Source organism: Octodon degus, unplaced genomic scaffold (assembly GCF_000260255.1).
Source record: "Octodon degus isolate 3935 unplaced genomic scaffold, OctDeg1.0 scaffold00156, whole genome shotgun sequence".
In the NCBI taxonomy this organism is placed as follows: Eukaryota; Metazoa; Chordata; class Mammalia; order Rodentia; family Octodontidae; genus Octodon; species Octodon degus.
In genome coordinates this window covers 3,058,223-3,081,645 of record NW_004524732.1, presented here as the reverse complement: position 1 = coordinate 3,081,645, position 23,423 = coordinate 3,058,223, and the positions used below count along the sequence as shown (strand labels likewise).

The 23,423-nt window shown below is 52.0% G+C and overlaps 1 protein-coding gene across 1 annotated transcript in view; it reads right to left on the bottom strand.

Annotated features, from left to right (window-relative positions):
- Positions 1-901: 901 nt before the first annotated feature.
- Plpp3 (phospholipid phosphatase 3) overlaps positions 902-23,423 on the bottom strand; it is a 77,365-nt gene continuing 54,843 nt past the window's right edge. The window contains exons 5-6 of the mRNA XM_004642541.2: positions 15,501-15,677; positions 902-2,799 (exon numbers count right to left, since the gene is read on the bottom strand). Of these exons, the coding sequence (XP_004642598.1) occupies positions 2,674-2,799; positions 15,501-15,677 (303 nt within the window). The 3' untranslated portion in view covers positions 902-2,673. The remainder of the gene's footprint in view (positions 2,800-15,500; positions 15,678-23,423) is intronic.

Sequence of the window (23,423 nt, the reverse complement as noted above, 5' to 3'; positions counted from 1 at the left end):
GCCTATCTCATATTCAGAAAGTGGTGGAGCTGAGCCTGTAGCCTGGGTCTAGGTCCCAAATCTGTGTTTCCTGCTGCTACTCCAGGCTGCCCCTCACAGCGGCACAGATGTCCTGAGTGCAGGTCCCTCTTTCCTGAGGTTCCCACGAAGTGTACTGGTTTCTTCTTGAGGACAGTGTGTAAGTACTTTGGGAGCAGTTTAAGAAATGCTATGCCCGCACCATCCCCCAAGGCAAGCTGAGACGGTGATTGAGACTGGGCGTGGTGGCGCAAGCCTGTAATCTCAGCACTTGGGAAGCTGAAAAACAGGAGAATCGCTGCAAATCTGATCCACGTAGTGAGACCCTGTAGACCCTGTGGACCTTGTTCTAAATACAGAAAAAAATAAATAAACAAAAAATAAAAACTGCTATGGAACAATGAAGAACAAATGGCCTCCAGAGCCCAGCTCACTGTGTGGGATAAATGTGAATTTCCAGCTTCCCCTCTGTTTCCAGGTTAGGGAAAAGCAGAGGAAGATGCTATCTTCCCAATATACTGTCTTCCTTGGATGCAGGATCCCAGGCCCAAGAAGTGCCTCAAGTTCTCCTTACCCAAAGCATGACTCCTTATCTGCCTCTGAGGGACCCACAGCTCCCACCTTCCTGTGAGAAACCCCCTGAGAAGACAAAGCTCTTCAGAAGGGCTGGAACTGAAAGCCAAGCCAGAGCCTCGCTCTACAAACAGCTTCCAGAGATGAAGGAGCAGCAGAGTCCTCTGAATCTGATGTACAGCTGCCATGTTTCCCAGCAAGGGAAGTGTGTGTGTGTGTGTGTGTGTGTGTGTGTCCCCAGAGAGAGGACTTGCCAAAGCCACTGGCCACCCCCAGGTCCACACAAGACAAACACCAGCTGCGCAGCCAATGCTTTGCTTAGTTGTGTTATGTGAGCTTTTATTTAAAAAGCACATTTAATACAAGTATAGTTTCGCAGATACAAGTTTTCACTTTGTATGCTACAAAAGTCTTTGAATATTATTCTCTTTACAAAATGGAATCTTACAAAAATACTGACAATTTAATGTTTTTATACAGTTTTCTCTAGTTGCAGTTATTTCTCTCACGGTAAAACAATGGCTACCACAGAGCTACAATATTTTAGTCAAGATTTTAAAAAATTAACTCAATGCTTTTTTAAGCAGCTAAAGTAAATAACACAGGTCGAGACACAGTTTATAATCGTAGTAGATATAGCTAAAATTGTTTCAGAAATAATATTTTACATAGTTAACTTTTAATGTTTTATACATTATTTATATAATATTTATATATAAAAATCATAGCTTGCTATACGTTGAAATGAAAGGACGGATTCTGCAGGAAGGATGTGCACGTGGTTGATCCATATGGTTACGTGGAGCCCTTTGAAAGGTTTGCATCCAAGATGGAAAAGCGTGTTTTCCTTCCTCCTTTCCTCAGAGCTTCAAGAGAAGGGCCCCTGCTTCCCGCCTAGTGGGACCTCTCTTGGAAGGACACTTGTGGACAGAGGGTGAGGAAAGCTCTCCGCAGAGATTTAGTCTGTGTGTTCTGCCCAGCAGAACCTACCAGGAACTGCCCTAGGGGTCAACCCCAAGACAATAGTGCTTTACGCAGCTCAGCAACAGCACCTCCCACAAGACCCTCTCCACGCCGTCACTTGAAGGGCAGCCTCTCAGGCCCGAAACTGTCTGCCATTCTGGCTCCTTCTGGCTTCGAGTAGCCAAAAGGGTGGTCACCTTTCACTCTGCCCCTCTGCTCCCTTGTCTCTTGCACAGAAGCCAGACTAACCCTCTAATCATCTCTGGACCTTCTCCAGAAATCCCAGTAGGCACACACAGTGATTTCAAGGGAGACCACAGGAACCAAAGTCTAGCCATTTCTAAGTGTGAAGTGCCTGGTGATTTGTGCATGCCTCGGCACCCTGCGTGCGGCCTTTCCACATCACAGGATGACAAGTCTGAGAAGACACACGAGGGCGTGTGCCCTCCATCTCTTCTGAAATTGTGCTATTTGTGAAGTTCACTCTTCCACAAAGAGTCTCCTTATCTCTAGTATGAGGGACCATGGCTGCGAGCTGGTGGCCTGGAAAGGTGACGATGGCCTCAGGACGGGGCATTTGGATTTGGGGTGTGATCCCTGGACCAAGCAAGCTTGCTCGGTCCTTGTGTTTAAAAACCGAGACAAGACTTCCTGCACCAAAGTCACAGTGGAGAATCAAGTGGGATGGGCAGAGGGCTGGGAGAGGGCAGCCCCACGCCCGGGCTCTGCGCCCAGTGCCATCTGGCTCCACGCGCTACCACGCAAATTCACACTTTCTCCCAGGCCTGCGGGTTCTCAGATCGCAAGGATCCAGGTAGCCTCTGCTCACATCGTGTCACTGCGTGCTCCGAACAGGCCCGTGTTCACTAGAACTGAACACGGAGCTCACTGCACATCTGCGCCTCGGGCACTCGGTGTCATCCCGCTGTCGTTTCCACATAGGTGAACACTACCTATTCTGGAAGGCCACAAAGTAAGACTTTTTTTTTTTCCTCTTTTATAAAATCAGTTGGGCGAAAAGTTTTTCCCTACATTCTACTGTCTGATGAGATTGGAGAGAGCAGCAAGGACTTGCTGTCGCAGTCACTTTGCAGGACCCGCGCCGGTGGCGGGCAGCACCTACACCATGTTGTGGCGATTGTTCCTGTCAATGACATCCACAGGGGAGAGGACCTCCTTCCTGATGGCAGAGGGAGGCAGCGAGAGCGTCATCTTGGTCTTGAAGAGGTCCGACACGAAGAATACCTAGGAGCACAAAGCGGAGATCCCAGTCAGTCATCAACCGCCACAGTCTGGGGCAGGCAGGGGAAAGGTGAGGGGCAACAACGCAGACTGTAGGCACAGGGGGCCCAGCTCTGAAGGAAGACCCTGGAGATCACACAACTCCATCTGACTGTTCAGATGGGGAAACCGAGATCCGGAGCAGCGCAGTGATATGCCCCAAGTTGAATGGAAAGTAAAACCTAGTTCTATGGACTCTTCGTCCAGTGGTCTATATCTGCAACCCTTGCTTCCTTATTTCTCAAGAAGATGGAAGGTAAGTTCCTAAAAAGAGAAGCAAGTCATAATGAGTCATTAATCAAACCACACCACTCTCCCTTTCCTCACTGTGGGGATCCAGGATGGAACCAAGAAAGGGCAGCCAATATGAATTCCTGTCAACCAGAGCTGGAGTAAGGACACAGTGGATCACTTTGTCCTGAAACCTCTGATGTTAACCATTTGATGGGGTCGAGAAGCTAGGGCCTTGTCGCCTGGGCGTCAGCAATTAGATTGGAGAAAGTGTCAATCACAGTTGCCCATCCTGGCAGCTGGACTCTGTTCTCTTCCTTGGGATCACTGGGGACGTTCACTGACATCCACCTGCACAGGATAAGATGGCCTTGGCATCTGTGTGGGCTCATGATGAAAGGTGCAAGGCCTTGAGGAATTACCAGAGTAAGAAGGGCACGTGCTCTGTGCCTGATGACAAAGTAGACACCCAGACATTCACTGAGCCTTTGAGCCACATGAGTTTTCTAGTGGCCATGAATGGGGGTTGCCAGTCACATGATCTCAAGGGAAATATAAGGCTGGACCTGAGCTGGGGAACACAACTCTTCAAAATTCTTGCACACCACAGCTCTCTGAGCTGAATCAGCCCTGGCATCACCTGCAGACGGGGACACGCTCGCTAACAACAGTGGCACTGCTACTTCTTTCTAGCCACCTCATGGGCATGGAAATAGAGTTCTCAGGAAGATGGTACCGACACTAAAGCTCTAGGGCCAGGACCTGGTCACAGGAAGGCCGTGGGCTGTCTGGTGAATGGATTTTCAAAACATCCCTTCCGTGGCAACACAGAGAGCAATACAGAGCCATAAGACCAAAACAAGAAACTGGAGGTGCTGGTTATCAGGGGAGGGGGACAGGGCAGCTGCAAAGGAATATGAAGGAAGAATTACTGGTCCCTGTAGATCCCTCTATGCTCTCAATTTCTGTCCCTGATCCATACAATGCCTACTCAAACATTTCATATTTTTTTTTTAAAAAAAAAAGGTAAAGAAATGAAAGCTAAGCTGTTCCTATGCTACCCTAAGAAAATGAAATATTAGCTAAGAAATGTAGCAATCAATTCACGTACAGCCTGAGTCCATTGAAAACACCATTTGCAAAGGAAAAAACTAGGCCTTTTCTCCCTTTCTTTTCTAAGAAAGTCAGAGCACGGACAACTCTATATGGAAAGGTTTGTCTGCTAGCCAGCATCGAACCTGACAGCAGGGAAGAACAGACCTGCAGACCACTTGCCTGGAACTCGTGGCTTCCCAGGCCACAGAGCTCCTGACAAGGGGCCAGAAGGTTGCAAGTGTCACAGCAGAGGGAAATGCCAACAGACAGGACTGAAGCAAATGTGCTGGACAGTTCAGCTTCCAACTCTACTCTCCTCTGTCTCCTTTTCTCTCCAGTGGCTGTACTTCTGGACTGAAAGGATAGGTGCACAAACAGCATCTCCTTCTCTACTCGGAAAACCATCCTCTCTTTCTTCCTTTATCTTCCTGGAATGGGCTCAATCCATCCCTCCAACACTGGTTCTCACTCCCGCTGGATTCATGAAGGGTTCTCATGTCTCTGTCTCTCTGTCTCTCTGCCCTCCATCCTCCTTCCCTCCCCCATCCCTTTCCCCCCATCTCTGAGGCCATACCATCTGGTGTAGGCAAATACACCAGGGAACATCTTGCCTCTCCCCAAACACCCATCTCCCCCTTCAGGAACTGGAACCTCCTACCCCTCAATCTACCGGCCCATCTTCCAGCATTAAGAGTTTGGTCTCACAGCCACTATGCAATTGAGTTCTCATTTCCTAACTTCAAGACGAGAATAATACAAAGGATAAAACTCATCCTGAGTCTAGAGGACCTAGCCCCATGTCTGTTATATCGTGCAGTACAGGGTGTTTCTTCCTGCAATGTTCGAGCTACCAGGGTCATTCATAGGCCTAGACAACCACAATTGGCTCTCTCAGAACCTCCAAGGCTTGCCTGTGGGCTCTGCTCCCCAGTGGCAGGCCAGGCCCCAGGATCAGCCGTGGTGCTTGGGCGAGGCCCTGCCCTTCCAAGGTGCTCAGCCAGTACTTGTTGAAATGTTAAAGTTCTCACCAGGGAACCAGAGGCAAGCACTGTGGCTGCAGCCCTTCCCAGCAGGCACAATGTGTACAGTGTGTGTGGGTTTCGGGGACACATGCATTGAGACACCACCCCACACTGCCAAGGGGCGCAATGAGAGGCCATGTTGCTCAGCAAAATGCCGCCGCAGGCTGGATCTGGTGTGACACCAGCACTTTGGTGGGGAGGGGTCGTGAAACAAGATCTCATGGAGAACTAAAACGGGGCCCAGTCCTCTTAATGCCTGAGCAGCTTGGCACACAAAGGATGGGTAAAAGTGAAAGCGTGTGGGCCTGGGGAGCTCTTACTGCCTACTGGAGATGACTGCCACCCAGAAAGCAAAGCAGAGGCCCAGGCTGGGAAGCCCGGCACAGACTGCAGCCATCTCAGTCTGTGGGACAAGGCCATTCGGGCCCCGGCCCGCACCGCAGCTTTCCCATGCTGCACAAAGAAACACCGAGGCCTTAGCGAACAGAGAAACTAGACCAAGAGGAGGTCACAGTTTCACAGCCCAGAACATTTGCTTTCAATTTAATTTCTCTGATTCTTTGGTTTTTATGAATTTCTTTTGAAAAAAGAATGAATGTGATTCATAAACACATATTATACCCCTGCTGTGTGTAAGCCCCAAGAACATAAAGGCAGAGTTCTCCACCCTTGCAGAAGGTGCCAGGCCCATGAGGGAGAGGCAGGTAAAACACCAACCACAGTTTGAAGCCATGTTTGACGAACCACGTGGAGGGCAGCACGACATCAAAGCAGGGCAGAGAACATGGCCGGGGTCCTGCACTGCGGGTGGGAGCCGGCCTCGGAGGGCTTTCTCTAAGGGCAGATATCTGAGCTTTGTCATCCAGGAGGTGAAGCAGAATGCTGTTCTGGATAGAGGGTGTGGAGGGAGAGGCCGCCCACTGAGGAGCTGCCACAAGTTGGGCAAGGCCGGGGTCCACGGGCCCAGGGAGCAGCTGGCTGGACCCTGGGAAGCCTCCTCCGACACAGCAGGCTGCTCAGCCTCAGCCTCTGGGCCCCAGCCATATTCATCAAGCCTTGTGAATGTGCACGGTGGAAGTACTCACACCGGGTCACGTTGGTATCCAAAACACAGATGGCCCAGCGAGGGTACGCAGCTGGCTGGAGGTGGAGGCTGCAGAGCTAGGATGGGAGAGACCCGAGCTCCAACAGGAAGGCAAGAGGAAGGCGATGGGTTTTGAAAAGTCAAGGGAAGGGCTGCTGCTGCCAGAGAGTGTGTATGTGCGCCGAGAGGGGGAGGTGGTGCTTTCCTTTCTAGTTCTGTTTTCTATTCTAAAAATCCATGCACTAGTTTTCATAAACAGTATTAAAATGATGATAATTATGCTTAGGGGGAAAAAAACCACACTAGCTCTGCCTTCTTCTGCCTGCTGTAGTTTGGCTTTCCCCACTACTGTCTTGGGGAAGTGATTCTGACCCCTGCTGAGTCAGAGCGAGCTCTTCCCAGGGCAGAAGGTGATCTGACGCATCCAAATGCTGGGCAAGGTAGCCCTTCCTCACAGAGCTCAGGGATGTGTAACAGGGCAGCTGGAGGCTGGAGGAAGCCTGCCCACCCGACCAGGAGACAGGAAGCTTTCCGGAGAAGCTCAAGGCAAACTGCCTGTGGCTATAGCCTAATCCTCATCCTCCCTGCATCCAACCAGACAGCACACTCTTGCTCTTTAAAGTAGGGCCCAGTGGCTTTCCAATCCAAGTTTCGCCATTTTCAGCTCAATCCCTATGAAAAGGACATGTATGGGCCCCCCGGTGGAGGGGGGAAGGGTCACTCCAAGGGTGAGGGAACCTAAAAGAAGATGATGATGAGTCTGGCACGCAGGCCTGCATGTTCAGCGCCAGGCTACACAAGATCATTTTTCTCTGCCACTTATGCACAGAAGAAGGAAAAAAAAAAGAACTAGAAAAAAGACAAAGATAGAGGGAAGTAGGAATAATGGCGAACATGAAAGAATGTGTAGAAATTGCAGGTAGAAATCTGGCTGGGAGAGCTGCTTTCCAAGACCTCCACATCAGGGGCATTTAGGGGAGCAAATCAGTACACTGGGAAGGGTGGATGCTTCCGATGTCACAGTCAGCACTGGCCTGCTCTGGAGAGGTCACCCTCCCCCAAAACCCTCCAGCTCAGTCCTGTCAGAGCTGCCTAGTGAGTGCTCACTGAGAACCACACAGATCAGAAGAAGGAATCCTGGTTGGTGGCCACGAGTCCACATCCACTGTGGTGAGTGGCTGAGTGAGCCATCTCAGGGGTCATTTTCTTAAAGGGTGGATTACGACAGCAAAACTTTCTTTGAATGTTTCTGGAGCCCGCGAGTATTAAGACTCAGGGCAGTGTATAAGAGAACTTAAAGACAGGACTCACACCCTTAAACACTGATTCATATGTGCTCTACTGAGCTTGGGAACCAGCACAGGGCAGGTATCGCTGAAAGCAAAAGGTCCTTGGAAGCAGACACAAACAGAGCTGGGTCTCCCCGTGTTGCTCACAGTCCAGCAGTCACCTCAGCCTGTTCAGAGTCACTGGGTGCTTCTTGAAAAAGCAGAGTCTGGCGCGGGGGGGGGGGTGGGGGGGGGAGGCAGGGAGATGGCTCAGTGGAATAAGCGTTTCCCTGGCAAGCACAAGGGTCTGAGTTCAATCTCCAGTTCCACCAAAAAAAAAAAAAAAAGAAAGAAAGAAAAAGCAGAGTCTTGGGAGCGGCGCAGACCCACAGAGTGTGGCCTGGAGTCTGCACTGTAGCAAATGCTGCAGCTGCTTCTTGTACAGATGCAAGGTGAGAGCAATCTCTAGAGCGGAAAAGATGCCTCCTATCCTTGGGCACCGCATGCATGACCATTTGGAAAGGGCTCCTTCTCTACCCTGGTTTCTGGGGCTGTCCCTTCCTTCTCTCCATGGTTTCCATCCTAGACTTTCAATCACCTTGAAGTTCTGCACCAGGCCACCCTTGATGTGGGGCGTCCTACATGCTGCATCACGTTCCCCCCGCCAGACTGTAGATGCTCAAGAGCACGCAGTGTGCTGCATCATCTCTGTCCAGAGCCCTTGGCCACAGCTCCACCTCCCCGGTGGTGACAGTGACCGAGCCCGTGGGTGGGTGCTGCTGCTGCACTCGCTCTGGCACGTGGCGGCCGTGAGGCTCCCTCCTGTACTGCACTGAGCCATCAGGCAGGCTGAGGGAAGGAGCAAGCCCTGGGCAGAGTCACACTCACGCCCAAAGTACAGCGCGTGTGGTCTAAATTAAAGGAGCCCTTTCAGCCGGTCTTTGACTAGACTGAGTTACTCAACTGCACTCTTTACTCCTTGACCTCATCAGCACAGGGCTGTGCAGAGCCCGTGACATTGCGAACGTGCTCGGTCTGCGATGTGACTTCCTGGTGCCTCAGAGAGGGTGTCACATGCTAGTCATGCATCAGGGTCTAGCTCCAAAATGGCTATTTCTGGGTGACCCAACCTAAGTCACACTCTTGTAGAGTCTTAAACTAGTACAAAGTAAAGAAGCTTTCTGATTTCAGATGACCTATCTGCCCTGTGTTTCTGTGCAAATATTAATGATTAGTAAAAATAATAAATGCTACCTTCCCATGGTTACTGTAAGACTGAAGTGGGGTGATGTACGTGAAAATACTGGGCATCTTCAAATCTACCTCAGTTGCCATCTGAAAGGATCCCCACCCTGCTGAGGACTGGAGGAGGTTATTCCCACTAAAAGAAGAAAGAGGGTTTCGAGGGGCAGAAGGGAGTGTGCCATGGGCTTTCGGAGGGAGGACACGGTCCATACCCCCCGAAGGCCAGCCAGGTGGGGGCCTGGGTTACCCAGATGAAGGTGTCATTCTTACACAGGAAGACCCCAAGGCTGACTGCGCTGCAGCAGAGGCTGGGGCTCAGGATCTTGCACCCATGATGGCAGAGAAGGGCCAAAGGGAGAAATCTCCCCATTCTGGAGCAGAGAGAGAGGGAGTATGACTGTTTGCTGAGCTTACCTCTCCATCACCCCTCGAGTCCCATGTTGTACTTGGCTGAGGGGTCAGAGGACGTGTGTGTTCTCTGTCCTCTGCACATCAGTGCTGGTCTTTCCCCAAGGACTTCCTGCCCTGCCTTGCATCATGGAGGAAAGGTCCACCCTCTTCCAGAGCCACCTCTCCCAAGAATCTGGCCTGGCCTGCAAACGCCCTCCTGGATCTTGGGGCCCAGGTCCTCAGAAGCCACAGCGTGCCTCCCTATTGCTCACACACATGCATGGTCCCACTGGATTAGGCACCAAATGTGAGGCAGTCACCACCTCTAATCACAGGGCAGCCACCACCAGCAGGTTTGAAAGTTGTGACAAAATATTAAGCCCAACTGTGCTCAGCTCTGAATCTTTAAGACAAGCATCGGGCAATATACTTTCACTAGGTGTGTTGCCACACTGCCCATGCACCACATCTTGCATCTCTTACTTACTGAACACACTGTCCAAAAGTTGTGCAAAGCACTGTCCTCTGTGACAGGGCAGGAAGACCAAGTATGGGCGAAGTGACAAGAACACAGCTCCTGTTCTGGGTCTCTGCTCCTCCCTTATCCCATATATCTCAGCAGGGGAACTAGAAAGGATTTTTTTTTTTTTTTTCCGGAACCAGGGATTGAACTTAGGCCCTTGTGTTTGCCTGGCAAGCGCTTATTCCACTGAGCCATCTCCTAGGCCCCTAGAAAGGAATTTTAAAAGTACTTCACAAACTGCAGAGCCTGGCAGAGCTGGCTTCCTCGCAGCCAGATGAGACTTGGGAGGTTATGGTACCCAGGCAGCACCGGGATGAACGAAGAGGAGATAAAGGGCATGTACTGTTGAAGGGGAAGACAGCTCAGGTTCCCAGCACAGACAGACTAGGGGCCGCTCTTCTAGCCACTGGGAAGGACTCAGTAGGTCGGGACTGACTTGGCCTCACATGTGCTTAGGCGGGGCTGCCCTCTCACCAGGCTGTTGCTGTTAAACTCTCACTCACACTGGCCCACACTGGCGGTCTCCCTGTCTCTCTCTCTTTCCAAGGTCACCTTGCTGAGGCAGAGACAAAGCATGCCCTCACCCTTCCCTGTATCCTGGAGGAAGATGGTCCCACACAAAAGAGCGCTGTCGGGCCACTCCCCCGGGAAGAGGAAAACCAGGAAAGACTGCTGTGTGTTTATGAAACCCGCCCGCAGCTGCTTCCTCTGCTGAGCCCACAGCAATGGTGGCCTGGCCCTCCCTGACCCCTCCCAGGGCCCCCTCATTTGCCATCTGTTAGAGGGTCAGCACAAAGGTGACCAGATATGCAAGTTGTCACCGGGCAGGAAATGAACCGATGTCTGTCCCTTCATCTGATCCGAGGGTAAGCTGAGCTATAGCATTCTCCTCACTGGCAGGGCTGAGGGTGCAGATGGGAGGAGGCTGGGAGATATAGCACAAGCCCGTGTGTGTGTGTGTGTGTGTGTGTGTGTGTGTGTGTGTGTGTCTGCCTGCCTGTGGCTCTGTGTGCCGGCAGGAGAGCAAGAATGGAGGTCCAAGTTTCTGGGAAGCTGATTTGTCTATGTGCTCCTCCGCTGTCTGGGCTGTGGTTCTTTACGCTGTCCTGGGCACCTCTGGCCACATCTGGAGGGGTGGCGGCTGTGCAAGGCCATCTGACCGCATGTTCCTGCGTCCTCACGCTGAACCCAGGGCACCTGCCTCTGTCTCAGGTCGTGTGGTCTTCTCTTTCTGGAAGTCATTCAACTAGTGAGCAAGCAGAAAGGCACGAGCCCACTCCCCTGGGCCATGTGACCTCTGTCTAGACAAGTGTGCTTGCTGCGACAAGACCAGCCTCGGCAGACACTGGGAAAGTGCTTGGCTGTCACAGCCTGTTGCTCAAGGCCCTGAGTGGCTGAACTGATGACCTCATAAGGTAACACACAATGTCACAGAGGGCTAGGGGATGTGCCAGGACGCCCAGATACTGCCCCCCCCCCCACAGGCTTTGCAGGAACAGGTCCACTTGAGGAAGCAGGACCAGCTCGGGTACAGGCAGCTGTGTTGCAGAGCCCCTGTGCCCAGGTCATGGAGCTGCAGGGCCTCCAGATTCATTCCATTCACAGATGGGGACACCAAGCTCCAAGAGGAAGTATCCTGTTGAGGCCACAAGCCAATCCATCCATCATGATTACCCAATACTACCAAGCCTCATTACACCAGCCAGCACTCTAGGCACTACCAGTAAAGGACCAGAGGGGGAAGCCCTGGGCTCCGCTCTAAAGGCGCCTGCAATCTAGCTGGGAGAGACAGACACGGGAGCTGGTAATTGACAGAACAGGCCAAAAGCTAAGGCAGGAAGGAAGTGCTTGGTGGCTCTCAGAGCCCCAGAATAAAGTGAGACAGTTCTGCCCTTGAAATAGAGAAGGCATGGTGAGCTGAAGGATGGTCTGCTGGAAGACGTCCACATCAACTATTCAGATCCTGCAACAATAAAATTATCTACAACAGAGCAGACTTTACAGAGGAGATTAAATTAAGGATCTTGAAATGGAGAACAGATCCTGGATTAATGCAGTCACAGGGTATTTAGGCAGGAGCCTCAGAATCTCAGAAGATGTGCAGACAGTATGAGCAGCAGCCAGAGACAATGAGGAAAACCCAACGACTCCATATGGCTGGAGTCACTCTGAAGATGGAGGAAGAGGCCACAAGCCAAGGCCTGCAGGCAGCTCCAGAGCCATCAAAGGCAAAGAAAACAAGTTCCTTGGGCCTCTGGATAAAGCACAGTCCTGCTGACTCCCTGATTTTAGCCCAGAGGGACCTGTTTCTAAGTTCTGGTTTCCAGACCTATAAGAAAACACATCCGGGGCCAGGGAGGTGGCTCAGTAGAATAAGCACTTCTCTGGCAAGCTCAAGGGTCTGAGTTCAATCTCCGGTTCCGCAAAAAAAAAAAAAAAGAAAGAAAGAAAGAAAGAAATTAAAGAAAAAAGAAAACACATCCGCACTGTTCTAATCCACTTAAAGTTGTGATGATTTGCGACAACAGTCAGAGGCAACTAATATGAAGATTTCATCAACAGTGAAGTGGAGCTGGATCTGTGCTCTGTCAGAGGCAGCGCAGTCTAGGGTTAGAGCTCGCTTGGAAGTAGGAAAGGAGGGGAAGCTGGGCGCAGCTGGCAAAGCAGGGCGCAGCCCTGGGCAGTCGGAGTCTCGCAGCACCAGCACTGCGTGAGCACCACCAGGGTGCCACTCTGGCTACTTTGTCTTCTCTTTCTGGAAGTCTGTGTGACTTAATACTTCACTGCTTTCTTCTCATCTTAAGGGAGGCTGTTGACAGGAGCTTAGGGCTTGCAGGACTGAGGACGATAATCTGTAGGGAGCCCTTAACAGAGCGGGGAGCCAGCGTTGGCAATGAGCTCTCACCAAATGCCAGCAGATTTCTCACTCCTGCTTGGGTGGCAGCACCCACTAAGGGTGGGCTCGTGAGGACTCTGTTGTCTTGACACCCTCTGCAGTGACATGGCTACTATTCTATGCCTTTTCTCAAACCACCCTGACCTGCAGGGATTTCTAGTCCAAAGACACTGGGTTCCATTCTAGTCTCAGTTGAGACGGGCACATGGCTTTTCCTAGGGTTCCCTGGATGGTCAGCCCTGGTTTCAAGGCAAAGTCCTGCCACATGCAGGAGGCTAGAGCGAGGCCAGAGACTCCCGCCTCGAGGTGAGAGCCACAGAGCACTACCCACTGGACACTGATTCAGCTGCCGAACCTGTGAAGCAGGACCTCTGTCCCCTCCAGTGGGCACCTGCTGTCCTCAGCAGATGGTGCCCCACCTGCTTCCAGGTAGACACCATCTTTGGTTCAGTGGGGCCCTGCTTCTGTCTTCCTTGCTTGTCAAAGCCAGAACAACGGACCCCTGGCACCCACAGGAGGAAAGAGCCCACACGCTGCCTGGCTGCCTCGACCCCTCCTGCCCCAGCCTCTCAGACGACTTAAAAATAGAACACTTGAGCCATGCTCTGATTCCCAGTTGGCTGGGACCAGGAGGTGCTGCAGTGCACTGGGCTGAAGGTCAGGTATTTGGGGAAAACGATGAACAAGACCAAGTCGCTGCCCTTGCCTGTTCACAGCTAAATGGGCAGGAGACAAGTGAAGATATTTCTTACCCTTTGCAAGATGTATCTCCATGGTAACGCAGATTTTAAAAGGCAAAGTGATGAGCAGACAAGCCCAGGTTGCGGAAGGGTCCCTGGTCCCCTCAAATGATCTGCACTAAGCAACTGTCTATGCAGCCTCTGCCTTGGGTCAGCTCCAGGGGCCTTCAGCTTCAGTGACCTTTCTTCCTTGCCCAGCACAGAGGACATGGCTACAAGGGAGACGAAGTCCTGGAGGCAGCTGTCTCCTGGTTCTTTGATCTTGGGTGACTTAGTCATCTCTCCCAGCCCAAGTGACCTCACCTAGAATTGGTCCCATGTGGCTAAAAGGAGACAGTGGGTAAAGTTTTAGAAAGGTGCCTGCAAACAGTAGGTGCTTTACACTGGCCAGGACCAAATTCCTATCCCTTGCTACCATCGGCCAGAGCTGAGGATAAAACACAGACCCTTCATTTCCCTTCTAGAAAATAAACCATCGTCCTCCCAAACATTCTGTTTAATTGCTCATGGCTGGTGCTCTGGGGTATAAAAGAGAGCAAGGCTGGAATGATCCCTACACCTTTTAATTTTTTTAATTGGGGGTGCAGCAGACTCCAATTAGGGCCATGGCGCCGGTGAAGGAAACAGAGCAGCAGGCCCCAGGGCTGCCCTCCTGCTGAGAGCAGGGCTCGCAGGGCACCTCAACGAGGGCACCTCCTGCAAACCACCCCACTGTCACTCCACATTAAAGGGCCAGGCACGCACCCGGACGGGCAGGCTGGTGAGAGCTGCTCTCGTTAATAGTTTGCTCCCTCAATTCTCTCCTTTCTGGCCTTCACTTTAAAAAAGAAAACAGAAGCAGAACGCAATGAAGACAGCCAGAGAGACAGCCAGCCAGCCCCTTAGGCCAGGCCTTCCACGCCAAGGCTGGCAGGTGGCTCAGACCTGACTTGGGTCGTGGGGTCCGCTGACATCTCAACTCCCACTTCCTCTTCACCAGACATTGCCCCCCACCAGCCTCTTTCTGCGGTGGCCCTACTTGTTCTCCAGTTCCACAGCTCACCTCGCGAGATTTCCTCAGAAACAAAGCCTGAGTCTCGTCCTTCCCCAAGCCTTCAAGAGCATTTTCCCCACAGTGGCCTCAGCAAAGGGTAGACCCGCTCACCAACTCCAGCTTACTGTTTACCAAGTGCACACCGGCTTCCCCTGAGCTAGGACCCCCAAAAGCCTTTGGTAAGATGAGGAGAGCAGTGTATGTTTACATATGGTGCCTGGCTGTCTGCAGGGAGGCACAATCCCAAGCTACATGCTGCTACAGAGAACGCCTACTTCAGGCGGACAGGCCTGCAGCCGGGCTTAGAAACCAGGCCCAGCGAAGTAGGAAGTCGAGAGGTCTCTGTGGTTCATAGTCCTTACCATGAATGAGCAAGGCTAAACAACAGTGCAACCTCTATGCGTGCTGCTTAAATGCCTAGGCTTTATGAAGTTTGGGGTTCCTGCCAGCCTGCAGTGGGCACCTCCTGCTAGGTCAGGGCTGCTGAGTAAGGTCCTCAAAACACACTCTGTGTGGGGAAAGCAGAGATCACAGATGAGGGGAAGGATGCTTCATCTCATCCTCATGAGGGGAACTGGCCCACTCATATGGGCCAGCCAACACATGGTCCACCCCAAAATCAGTCCTGGGAACTCGTGACAATGCCCACAGTCCTGGGCTAGGGGTTTCCACCTCCAGAAAACCGCTCCAGCCAACACAGGCTGAGGGCCTCAAAGATCTCCGTGGGAAGCGGAGGCATTTTCCAAGAGGCAGAAAAGTTCTACTGAAAAGAGCATGCACCAAAGCAGCGAGTGAGTCCAGGCAGTGCAACTCTGCTACGCACTGGACAAGAGGACGTGGGTGTGTCTCTGCCCATGCGTCCTCAGGCGTACAGTGAGCGGGCCAGACGCTGCCTCCAGTCTCTTGCAGTTGCAACACTCTGAGTCCAAACCTTCTGAACTGATGGAGAGGAGCATTTACAGAACCTCTGCGATCAAAATGCACAGGCAGGACAGACACAGAAAAAGTCGCCAGAACTGCTGGCACCCTGGGAGGACACCAAGAACGAGGGTGACCCACCCATGTCACTGAGCTGGAAACATTTAACAAGCCTCAGTCCTGGCCTCTGCCTGCACACTGAGGGCCGCAGGTTACTTACTATGCAGCAGGCCACCAGGGCTCCTTGGGCGAACCCCGCCAGGACATCACTGGGGTGGTGCTTGTGGTCAGAGATGCGGGACAGTCCCGTGTAGAAGGCCATCATGAGCAAGGTGAACTGCAGGAGTGGCCGGAGCAGGCGGGCGCCTCTCCAGGTGAAGCGGGCCTGCAGGTACAGCTGGGGGGAGGAGACAAAAAGAGGCGACGTTACTCCTCATGTAAGGGTACCGTGGTCCCAGGTCACTCCACACGCTCCAGTTCTGCCACACAGAGCCCACCACACCCGCATGTACTGCAATAGTGCGTTCAGTTTGGAAGTGACCATTCCACACAGCCGGTGTGGAATCCCAGGCTGTGGTGGTTACGGCAAAAAATAAGAACAAGGGAGATCTAGGTCAATGGTCCTTGTATACAGCTTGGAACGCCATAAGCACTTCAATAAATACTGGTTTTCACCTAACTTCTTCTGGATGGAAACTAATTAAAGAAAACTCTTTGTTTTATAAAGGATGACGACTCTTTCAACATGCATATGTTTCACTGGCGATTAGAGATGTATAATCCCTGAACCCCCATCGGCTTCTCACCATCGCCTCTGAATTCAAATCCAGGACGATAAGGCAAAGTCAACATGGAAGTCAGGGCGCATGCGCTGCTTCAAAAGCACGCCGCTGGCTCAATCGAGGGCAAGTTTCTAAGCCACCACGGGGAGCTCTGAATTTTCAATTAGCATAGAAGGAAGCGCATAAACCAGGCAGACAATGCCAGGGAGCTTTCAAATGGGAAGCCACAGGCACTGGGCTGGGTGGGGTAGAGAAGTAACCTGGAGAAACATGGAAGAAAAAAAAAAGCACCTCTGGCCGAAGGAAAGCAGCTGAAATGACGTCAGCTGGGTATTGTCCCCTTGAAGTTATCTTGCTGCGGTTTCCGCTCTAACCTCTGGACACAACCTACTTCCCAGGTTCCTGTGGGAACCGGGGAAATGAAGGGGAAGAGGCAAGGGGATGAGGGGAGCTTCCGACTGCAAATCAAAGCCCTGGGAGAGGCCGGGAGAGGGGAAGGGCAGAGGGAGGGCCGCTGGTCTCCAGAGAGCCCTGCCCTTCCTGAGACAGTGCTACCTTCCTCTGAGGGTCAGCACAGCACCAGCCGGGCCGGTGGACAGGGAGCACGGGGCTGTGCACGAGTGCACAAGTCCTCCAAAGAACCAGGAGTGAGGAGCAGCAGGTGGCTGCGGTGTGGCTCAGCGTAGGGCCTGAAGAGCATGCCAAGGCCTCGGGTCAACCCCTAGCACAGCCCAGGCACAGGGAGAGGAAAACGCAAGAAATGTGATAGTGGTTTTGAGAGTATCCAAGTGGCTAGGGAGTCTGAGAGACTAGGAAGAGGCTGCATGGACGCTGTCTGCTGCTAAATGAGTGATAAAAAATCAGTGTTATCCTCATACAAAAATGATAATCCATGAAAAATCTAAAAGCAGTAATAAAATCATCATAATAACAAAGATTAAGTGGCAACTAACTTAGAAGAGAGACAGAGACAGACAGACAGACAGACAGACAGACAGAGAGAAAGATCGATCGATCCAGAGTGTACAATAGGTTACAGGACACAGACATGCCAAGGAGGCCTCATTTCCACCATATGGAACACACCAGGGATATGAACAAGTGCACTACCATGTTTTATAGGATCTTGGAGAGACGTTAGGGCAAGATCGGCCCCTAAGGGGGACGGGTTGTTGACTTGAACCTAACTGGGTTGGTATCTGCTGGAAGCCGGGGAGACTGAGGGGGGCTGGCTGGGAACCTGCCATTGCCCTTGCCAGGACCTAAAACAGCTCAGCACACCTAGAGGGGGCACCTGGGGCGTGAGGTGGGCAAGGCTGCAAAGATAAGCAGGCACCCATTCGTGAAGAGCCCTGGGTGTCCAGCTGCGGAACATGGCCTTGGTTTGGTAGAACATTTTCCCCAAACTGTATCCCATGAAATACGAACAGTCTTATAAAAAAAATGAGTGCAGCTCTCTGCTAGGTACTTATTGCTGTTATCTACAGTACTTACAAGACTATTAAAGGTTTAAGAAGCTCTGCAGGACAGAAGACTTAACTGGCCTTCAGTCATTACTTTCACAGAACATCAACCCACTGAAGCACAAGTGGGAATATCTCTAGACAGTGGTGGAAAATTAAATGTATCTAAGCAAGGCACTGAGTACCACGAGTCCTAAGCTGAGTGCGCCTTAAGGGCTCTGGGCAGAGCTGAGTCGCTCCAGGCAGTGCCAATATCGGAGGGAGCCTGCAGTGACAGGCCCGAGGCTGGCACACTCCTTCCCGCTGGAATGATCTGCCAGTTAAGGCTCTGCTGTGATGGACCAGAGGAGCCTTTCCTTCTGGGAGTGGGGATGGAGGTGGCATTGGTCCAGCCCCAACTCAGTGCAAGTCCTTAGAGCAGGGGCAGGGGCAGGGGCAGGAGGAGGAATATCCGCATGCAGGGTCAGGGTCCTGAGGGGGTGCAGCCCTGTTTGGGGCAGGGCGGGGTGGAGAGCAGGAGAAACACAGGACTCCCGAGAAGACCCTCACTGAGCCTCAGCCTCCTCCCGGGTAACAGTGCTACATCTACGGATAAGGACAAGTGTCACATCTATGTGCTACTCCGTAAATCGATGATTCTATTCTCTGACACTTAAACTGGCCCCCACATTTTCCTATTCCCCTCTCTGAAGGAGTGGCAGGTCCTCAGAAAACGCCTGCTCAACCTCCTTCCACCCTTCCCCCGGCTGGCGGCCTGTCAACTTTAGGTCACAGGCTTCGGAATCCAGGGAGGGGCAGAGGAAGGGTGGATTTCCCAACCGGACAAGGCCACAGCTCCCTGCCACTGACTCAGAGGACTTCGGGCTGGAGTGCCGCGACAGAAACCAATACAGGAGAGGAAGGGCCCAGCATCAGAATAGCTCCAGGAAGAGGGGGGAGCGCGCAGGAATGAGAAAGGACTTGGGGCCTGGGACAAGCTCTCCTGGGGAGAGCAGGCAGATGCAGCCCACTGCCCCCAGTACCAGCGAGGCGCACATGCGTGGGGCAGTGCTCAGGGCACCCACTGCTATGACTGCAAGGAAAGCAGCACAGGAGTGAAACTCATTTCAGGGTGAGGCAGCTCCAAGTCCAGGCCTGGCCCTGCCTTTTACTATGCATGTGGTCCTTTAACTTCCCTGGACCTCAGTCTCCTCACCTGTGAAACGGGAACAGTATCTCCCTTAGGCTTTCTGGGATCAAAGGAGACACGGGAGACAAAGGAGCAGACCCTGATGGGCAGAGGATGGGCACTCGAATTTTAAGTCTAGTTCACCCTTTTCGTGGTGATATATGAGATGTTCTCAGTGGTAGGGATTTCACTAGAACAAGTAAATTACTGAAGAAGGACACTGCACAATGACCTTCCATCTAGAGGCTGCTGCATTGGATGGCAGAAGTTAGCTGCTGGCAGCAGGCTTTGGGGTTTGCTGCAGAACCCCGTAGCCCTCCACCCCATGCCAGTCTCACAGCCACTGACTGGACTTTGTTGGATCACGGCACTAGGTCTGACATCTGAGCTTCTCCGGGACCTCAGCACGGGTCCTGCAGGCTGGGGACAGCCAAGTTACCACAGGAGCCATTCACTCCCAACCAAGGGGGCAGGCAAACCTTCCTCAAGAGAAGAAGCCAAGTGCCGCTGACCACATGTATGTGAGGCTCCCATCCTGCCTCGGACACCTGGGAACGTTCGATTCCCAGATCAGAATACAAAGCACCACACATGCCCACGGAGTTGCTCAGGGAGAGCGCAGAGCTGGACACACACCAAGCCGCCATCACCCTGACCTCTCCCTGCCTGCTGCTGTTCCACCTGTAGCCACTTCCTCATGTGAGTGCAAGCAGGACTGGGCCAAGCAGACAGCACTCGGACCCATCAGTGGGATGCTGCAGCATGCCTGAGAGCTATGGTCCTTTCCTTGCACCATGCCACGATTTTATAAAGCCACGGAAGCCATGGGGTTACAGTGAAAAGGTATGCATCTGCCTCCCTGCCCCTGAAGTGACGGACACGAAGGTCGACAGCAGTCAGGTCTCACTCCATAAATGTAGTTCTCTTCTCCCTCTCGATCCTAGCTGCAAAGCTTGGGGCCTGCACAATCGGAATCCCAACAAAACCTCATGAGACTGAACCAGCTCCTGCGGTCTGAAGTGGCACAGTCAGATGTGTGGGTGAGTCACGGGCTCATTCTTGCTAAGTCATGTGTTTCGTTACATGATTTGCAAACTGGGGAAACAGGTCTGCACTGTCTGCTCCTTTCATTTCCATTGCTCTTGGGAAAATTCTGCTAAGAGTGAGAAGGAGGCTTTTATCCTTCCTCCTGTCCCTGCCTCCCCTCCTCCAGGCAGCCAGTTCAGGCCAATGGCCCTGAGAGACAGAAGCGTTCTCTCTTCTGCAGTCTCCACCATGGATTCCATGTGTCGCTGGATCACGGGCCTGCTAGCTTGCTGACAGGATAGAAAATTAAAAATTTCCCCTGTGGAGTTATTTAACCGCTTCGAGGGTAAAAGCCGAATCTTTAGTTGACTTGTCTCCTTCTTTTGTAAAAGGCCAAATCTTCAGTCACTACCCAGGGGAAGGAAAGAAAGCTGCCATTTTACTAAGCGTGGCTCTAGACCCTGTGCTGGGTGTTTTAAAATATTACCTACAACTGTCACAATAATCCTGCAAGATGGACACTGCTGTACCCACTGCACAGATGGAGAAATCAAGGCTAAAAGAGGCCATGTCACTCACTCAAGATAACAAAGCCACTTAGAAAACAGCTTGTGAGTCCAGGATCTATGTGGCTTTGCACAGGCAGTGTTGGCCTTTTGTACTCGCCTCTTTGGTCTTCAGATAAAATAAGCAACATGAGGGGCCCACAGGAGGGGTCACCCACCAACAATGTTGGGGCTTCAGGCTCCTCTAGCTCACTTGTAACCTCTTTTGATAACCACTCGTGTCTGAAGCGCAGGCATCGAGCTTCAGTGGGTGCCAGAGCAGAAGTCTCTGGGCTGTTCTTCAGGAAGGTGCATCACCAGCCGACACTGCGCAGGCTGTAGCCCGGGCAAGGACCCTCTCCTGTGCGCCGTCCTCCCCAGTCCTCAATCAGAGAGCTGTTCCAATTTGTCTTCAACAATGTACTTTTCTGCTTCTTCCCATAGAACGATGTCTTCAGGTATTCACTGAGTCTGACACAGAATAAGTTCCCAGAAATGGATGGACAGATGCATGAATACGTGACTAAATGGGGAAGAGAGGGAGGGAGAAAGGGAGGGAGAGAAGGAGGGAGGGAAACACCTGGTACAGTGGTCCGTTCCCTTCAGGGATGCGGGCTCCTGTGTAGGGTTTAGCATACTCCACCAGCATCTGTGGGAATGTGAGCCTCGTGGGCACAGCATTCCCCCGGTGTAGATTCCATCCACATTGAACAAAAACCTCAATGACTAACAACCACAGCCCGGAGAACACAGCTGTCACAGGGCAGCCACGTCCCTGTTCCCTTGGTACTCAATAAACGCTCCTATACATAAACAATTCTCAAGGGGCAATACAGTATCTGGCAAAGTTTTTCCTGTACCTTGTGGGACTTGGTGAGCTGTCCAGTCAGTGGTAAGAAGGCAAGAGAAAATTCTGACAGGCACGGAAAGGAGTGCAGCCTTTGAGTGGCAGGGGACTTTCGCCCCACTCGCCATTCCTGAGTTCATCAGGTGTTGACTAAGCGCTAGCTGCTACTTGGGGAAGCGGACAACAGCAATGATTCCAGAGTACATCTGTGGCCCCAGCTACTCAGGGGGAGCAAAGAGAGGATCATGAGTTTGAGGCCAGCCCCAGCTTCCTAGCAAAGACCCTGTCTCAAAACAAGACTACAAAAAAAAAAAAAAGCCCTGGAGACGCAGCTCCGTGGTGGTGTGGTTTTGCCCAGCATCCAATGCACAACGCCCTGTGTTCAATCCCTTAGTACCACCATTACGAAAAAAAAAAAAAATCTCTCCCCCACGGAACATGTAATTTAGCTGGGGAGACAAATGAACTAAGCAGTGAATGAATATGTGAAACAGAAAAAGACAGGCTGCAAACAGAGAAGGAAGGATCAGAACTGGAGGCTGGGACCGTCGCTTTGAATAGGGTGTTCTGGGAGGCAGGGGACACTTGTACATTTCCTGTGGAAGAGCACAGTCAGTAGACAAAAGCCCTGGCAAAACAAACCTAAGCTCCACAAGGAGGCATCAGGACTGATGATCTCAACAGCCAGTGACCCACCTTCAAGCGAGCTCTTTCTTTTTGTGGTACCGGGGATTGAACTCAGGACCCTGCACTTGCTAGGCAAGCGCTTATTCTACTAAGCTATCTCCCTGGGCCCTTGAGCTCTTTCTTTCCTTCCAGGTGTCAAAGGAGTACTGAACCAAAGGTGCGCTGTCCTCAAGTTAGCAGCCTGCTTCTCTCAAGCACATAGGCCACCGTAATCTCACCCCTCTTCACATGACTAGCCCTGCTGGAAGTCTCCCTGACGTTGGCCACACCCTGTTCCCATCTAGCTCGGGTGCCCCTATTCAGAGCACCCATCATAGCCTATTCACACTGCTGCTCCCCCTGCATAACCCACCAGACTATGAGTACCCTCTTGCACCCCATCTGAACCCTCCATGGACAGTGGCTGCACTGGTCAGATTTCCACCTTCCCACTCCTACCAGTGCTTGAATATGACAGCAAAAGCCTCACTAGTGCCTGCCCAGTGAGGAGGGCCCAGTGCATCCAATGAGCAACTCGAGGGCAGAGCCCAGCCTGACTCACCTCCTTGGCCCCAGAAGAGAGCAAGGAGCCTGGCACAGCAGAGGAGACACCAGGTGTGCTTGCATGAATTGGTGCTGTCCTGATGTCATTTTATCCAGACAAACATGTCACCCTTTGTCCCTGCCTGCTGACATGCAAGGCCAACACAGATGCAGTCCTCGGGGGTGTCGGGTGGGTTTAGAGGTAGAAAGCATAGTGTATGCCTATATATTCTGTGTGGTTTTTCTTATTAGAAACTACATTCATCTCTAAGAAGCCTTAACCTCATCCTTACGCTTCTGTGCCCAGAGATAATTTGTTTGGGGCATGGTTTTTCCAAGCTACCCATTTTGCAAATCAAAACCTAATACAGAGAGGCCTTCAAAGCCATGGAGGCCATGGATGGTGGCCACAACTGACAGGCGGGTGGTGGCGATGGCAGATGTTTCTGGTCTGCTGTTGCCTTTGAACCTGGTGGCAACATGGGCACAAGTTTGTCCCTGAAACCTTCCCATCTTTCTTTTCAGCACAGACAACAATCTAAATATCTTTCACATAGACGCACAGACACTGCGAGTCAAGTAGACTTCATCTAAGTCCACTCTTCACTTTGACAGATGGAGCAAGTGGGGGCCACAGAGGAAAGGGGTAACAACTCTGTAAAACAAAGAGGACTGTGTCCACTTTGTAGGTGACCGCACTTGAGGCTTTCATGCTGAGCACCCCTTGCAGTTCCACTCTGGTCACTGCGTGGCCAGTGTGAGTCCACGTCTCTCTGCCTCTAAATGCCAAAGCTGTCCCTATCACACCCATGTGGCTCCAGTGTGGTTCTTCCAATGCTTTGGGGAATCACTGATCAATTAGCAAAAGCACAAGGTGCCCCAGGGCAGGCTGGGCTGCTGGCCCCACTCTGCTCACCCCACCTCTGGGAATCCAAGGGGAAAAGCTCTGGGAAGGTCACGGTGCTCTGACCACTGCAAGTTTCCTGTCTTCTCTGGCAGGCAGGTTCAGAGTCTCAAACGTCTTTCAGAAAGCTTTGCGAGCCAGACAGCAGACATCGGAAGGGTTGAGACTGCTGAAGAAAATCACACAACAGCAGCCCTGG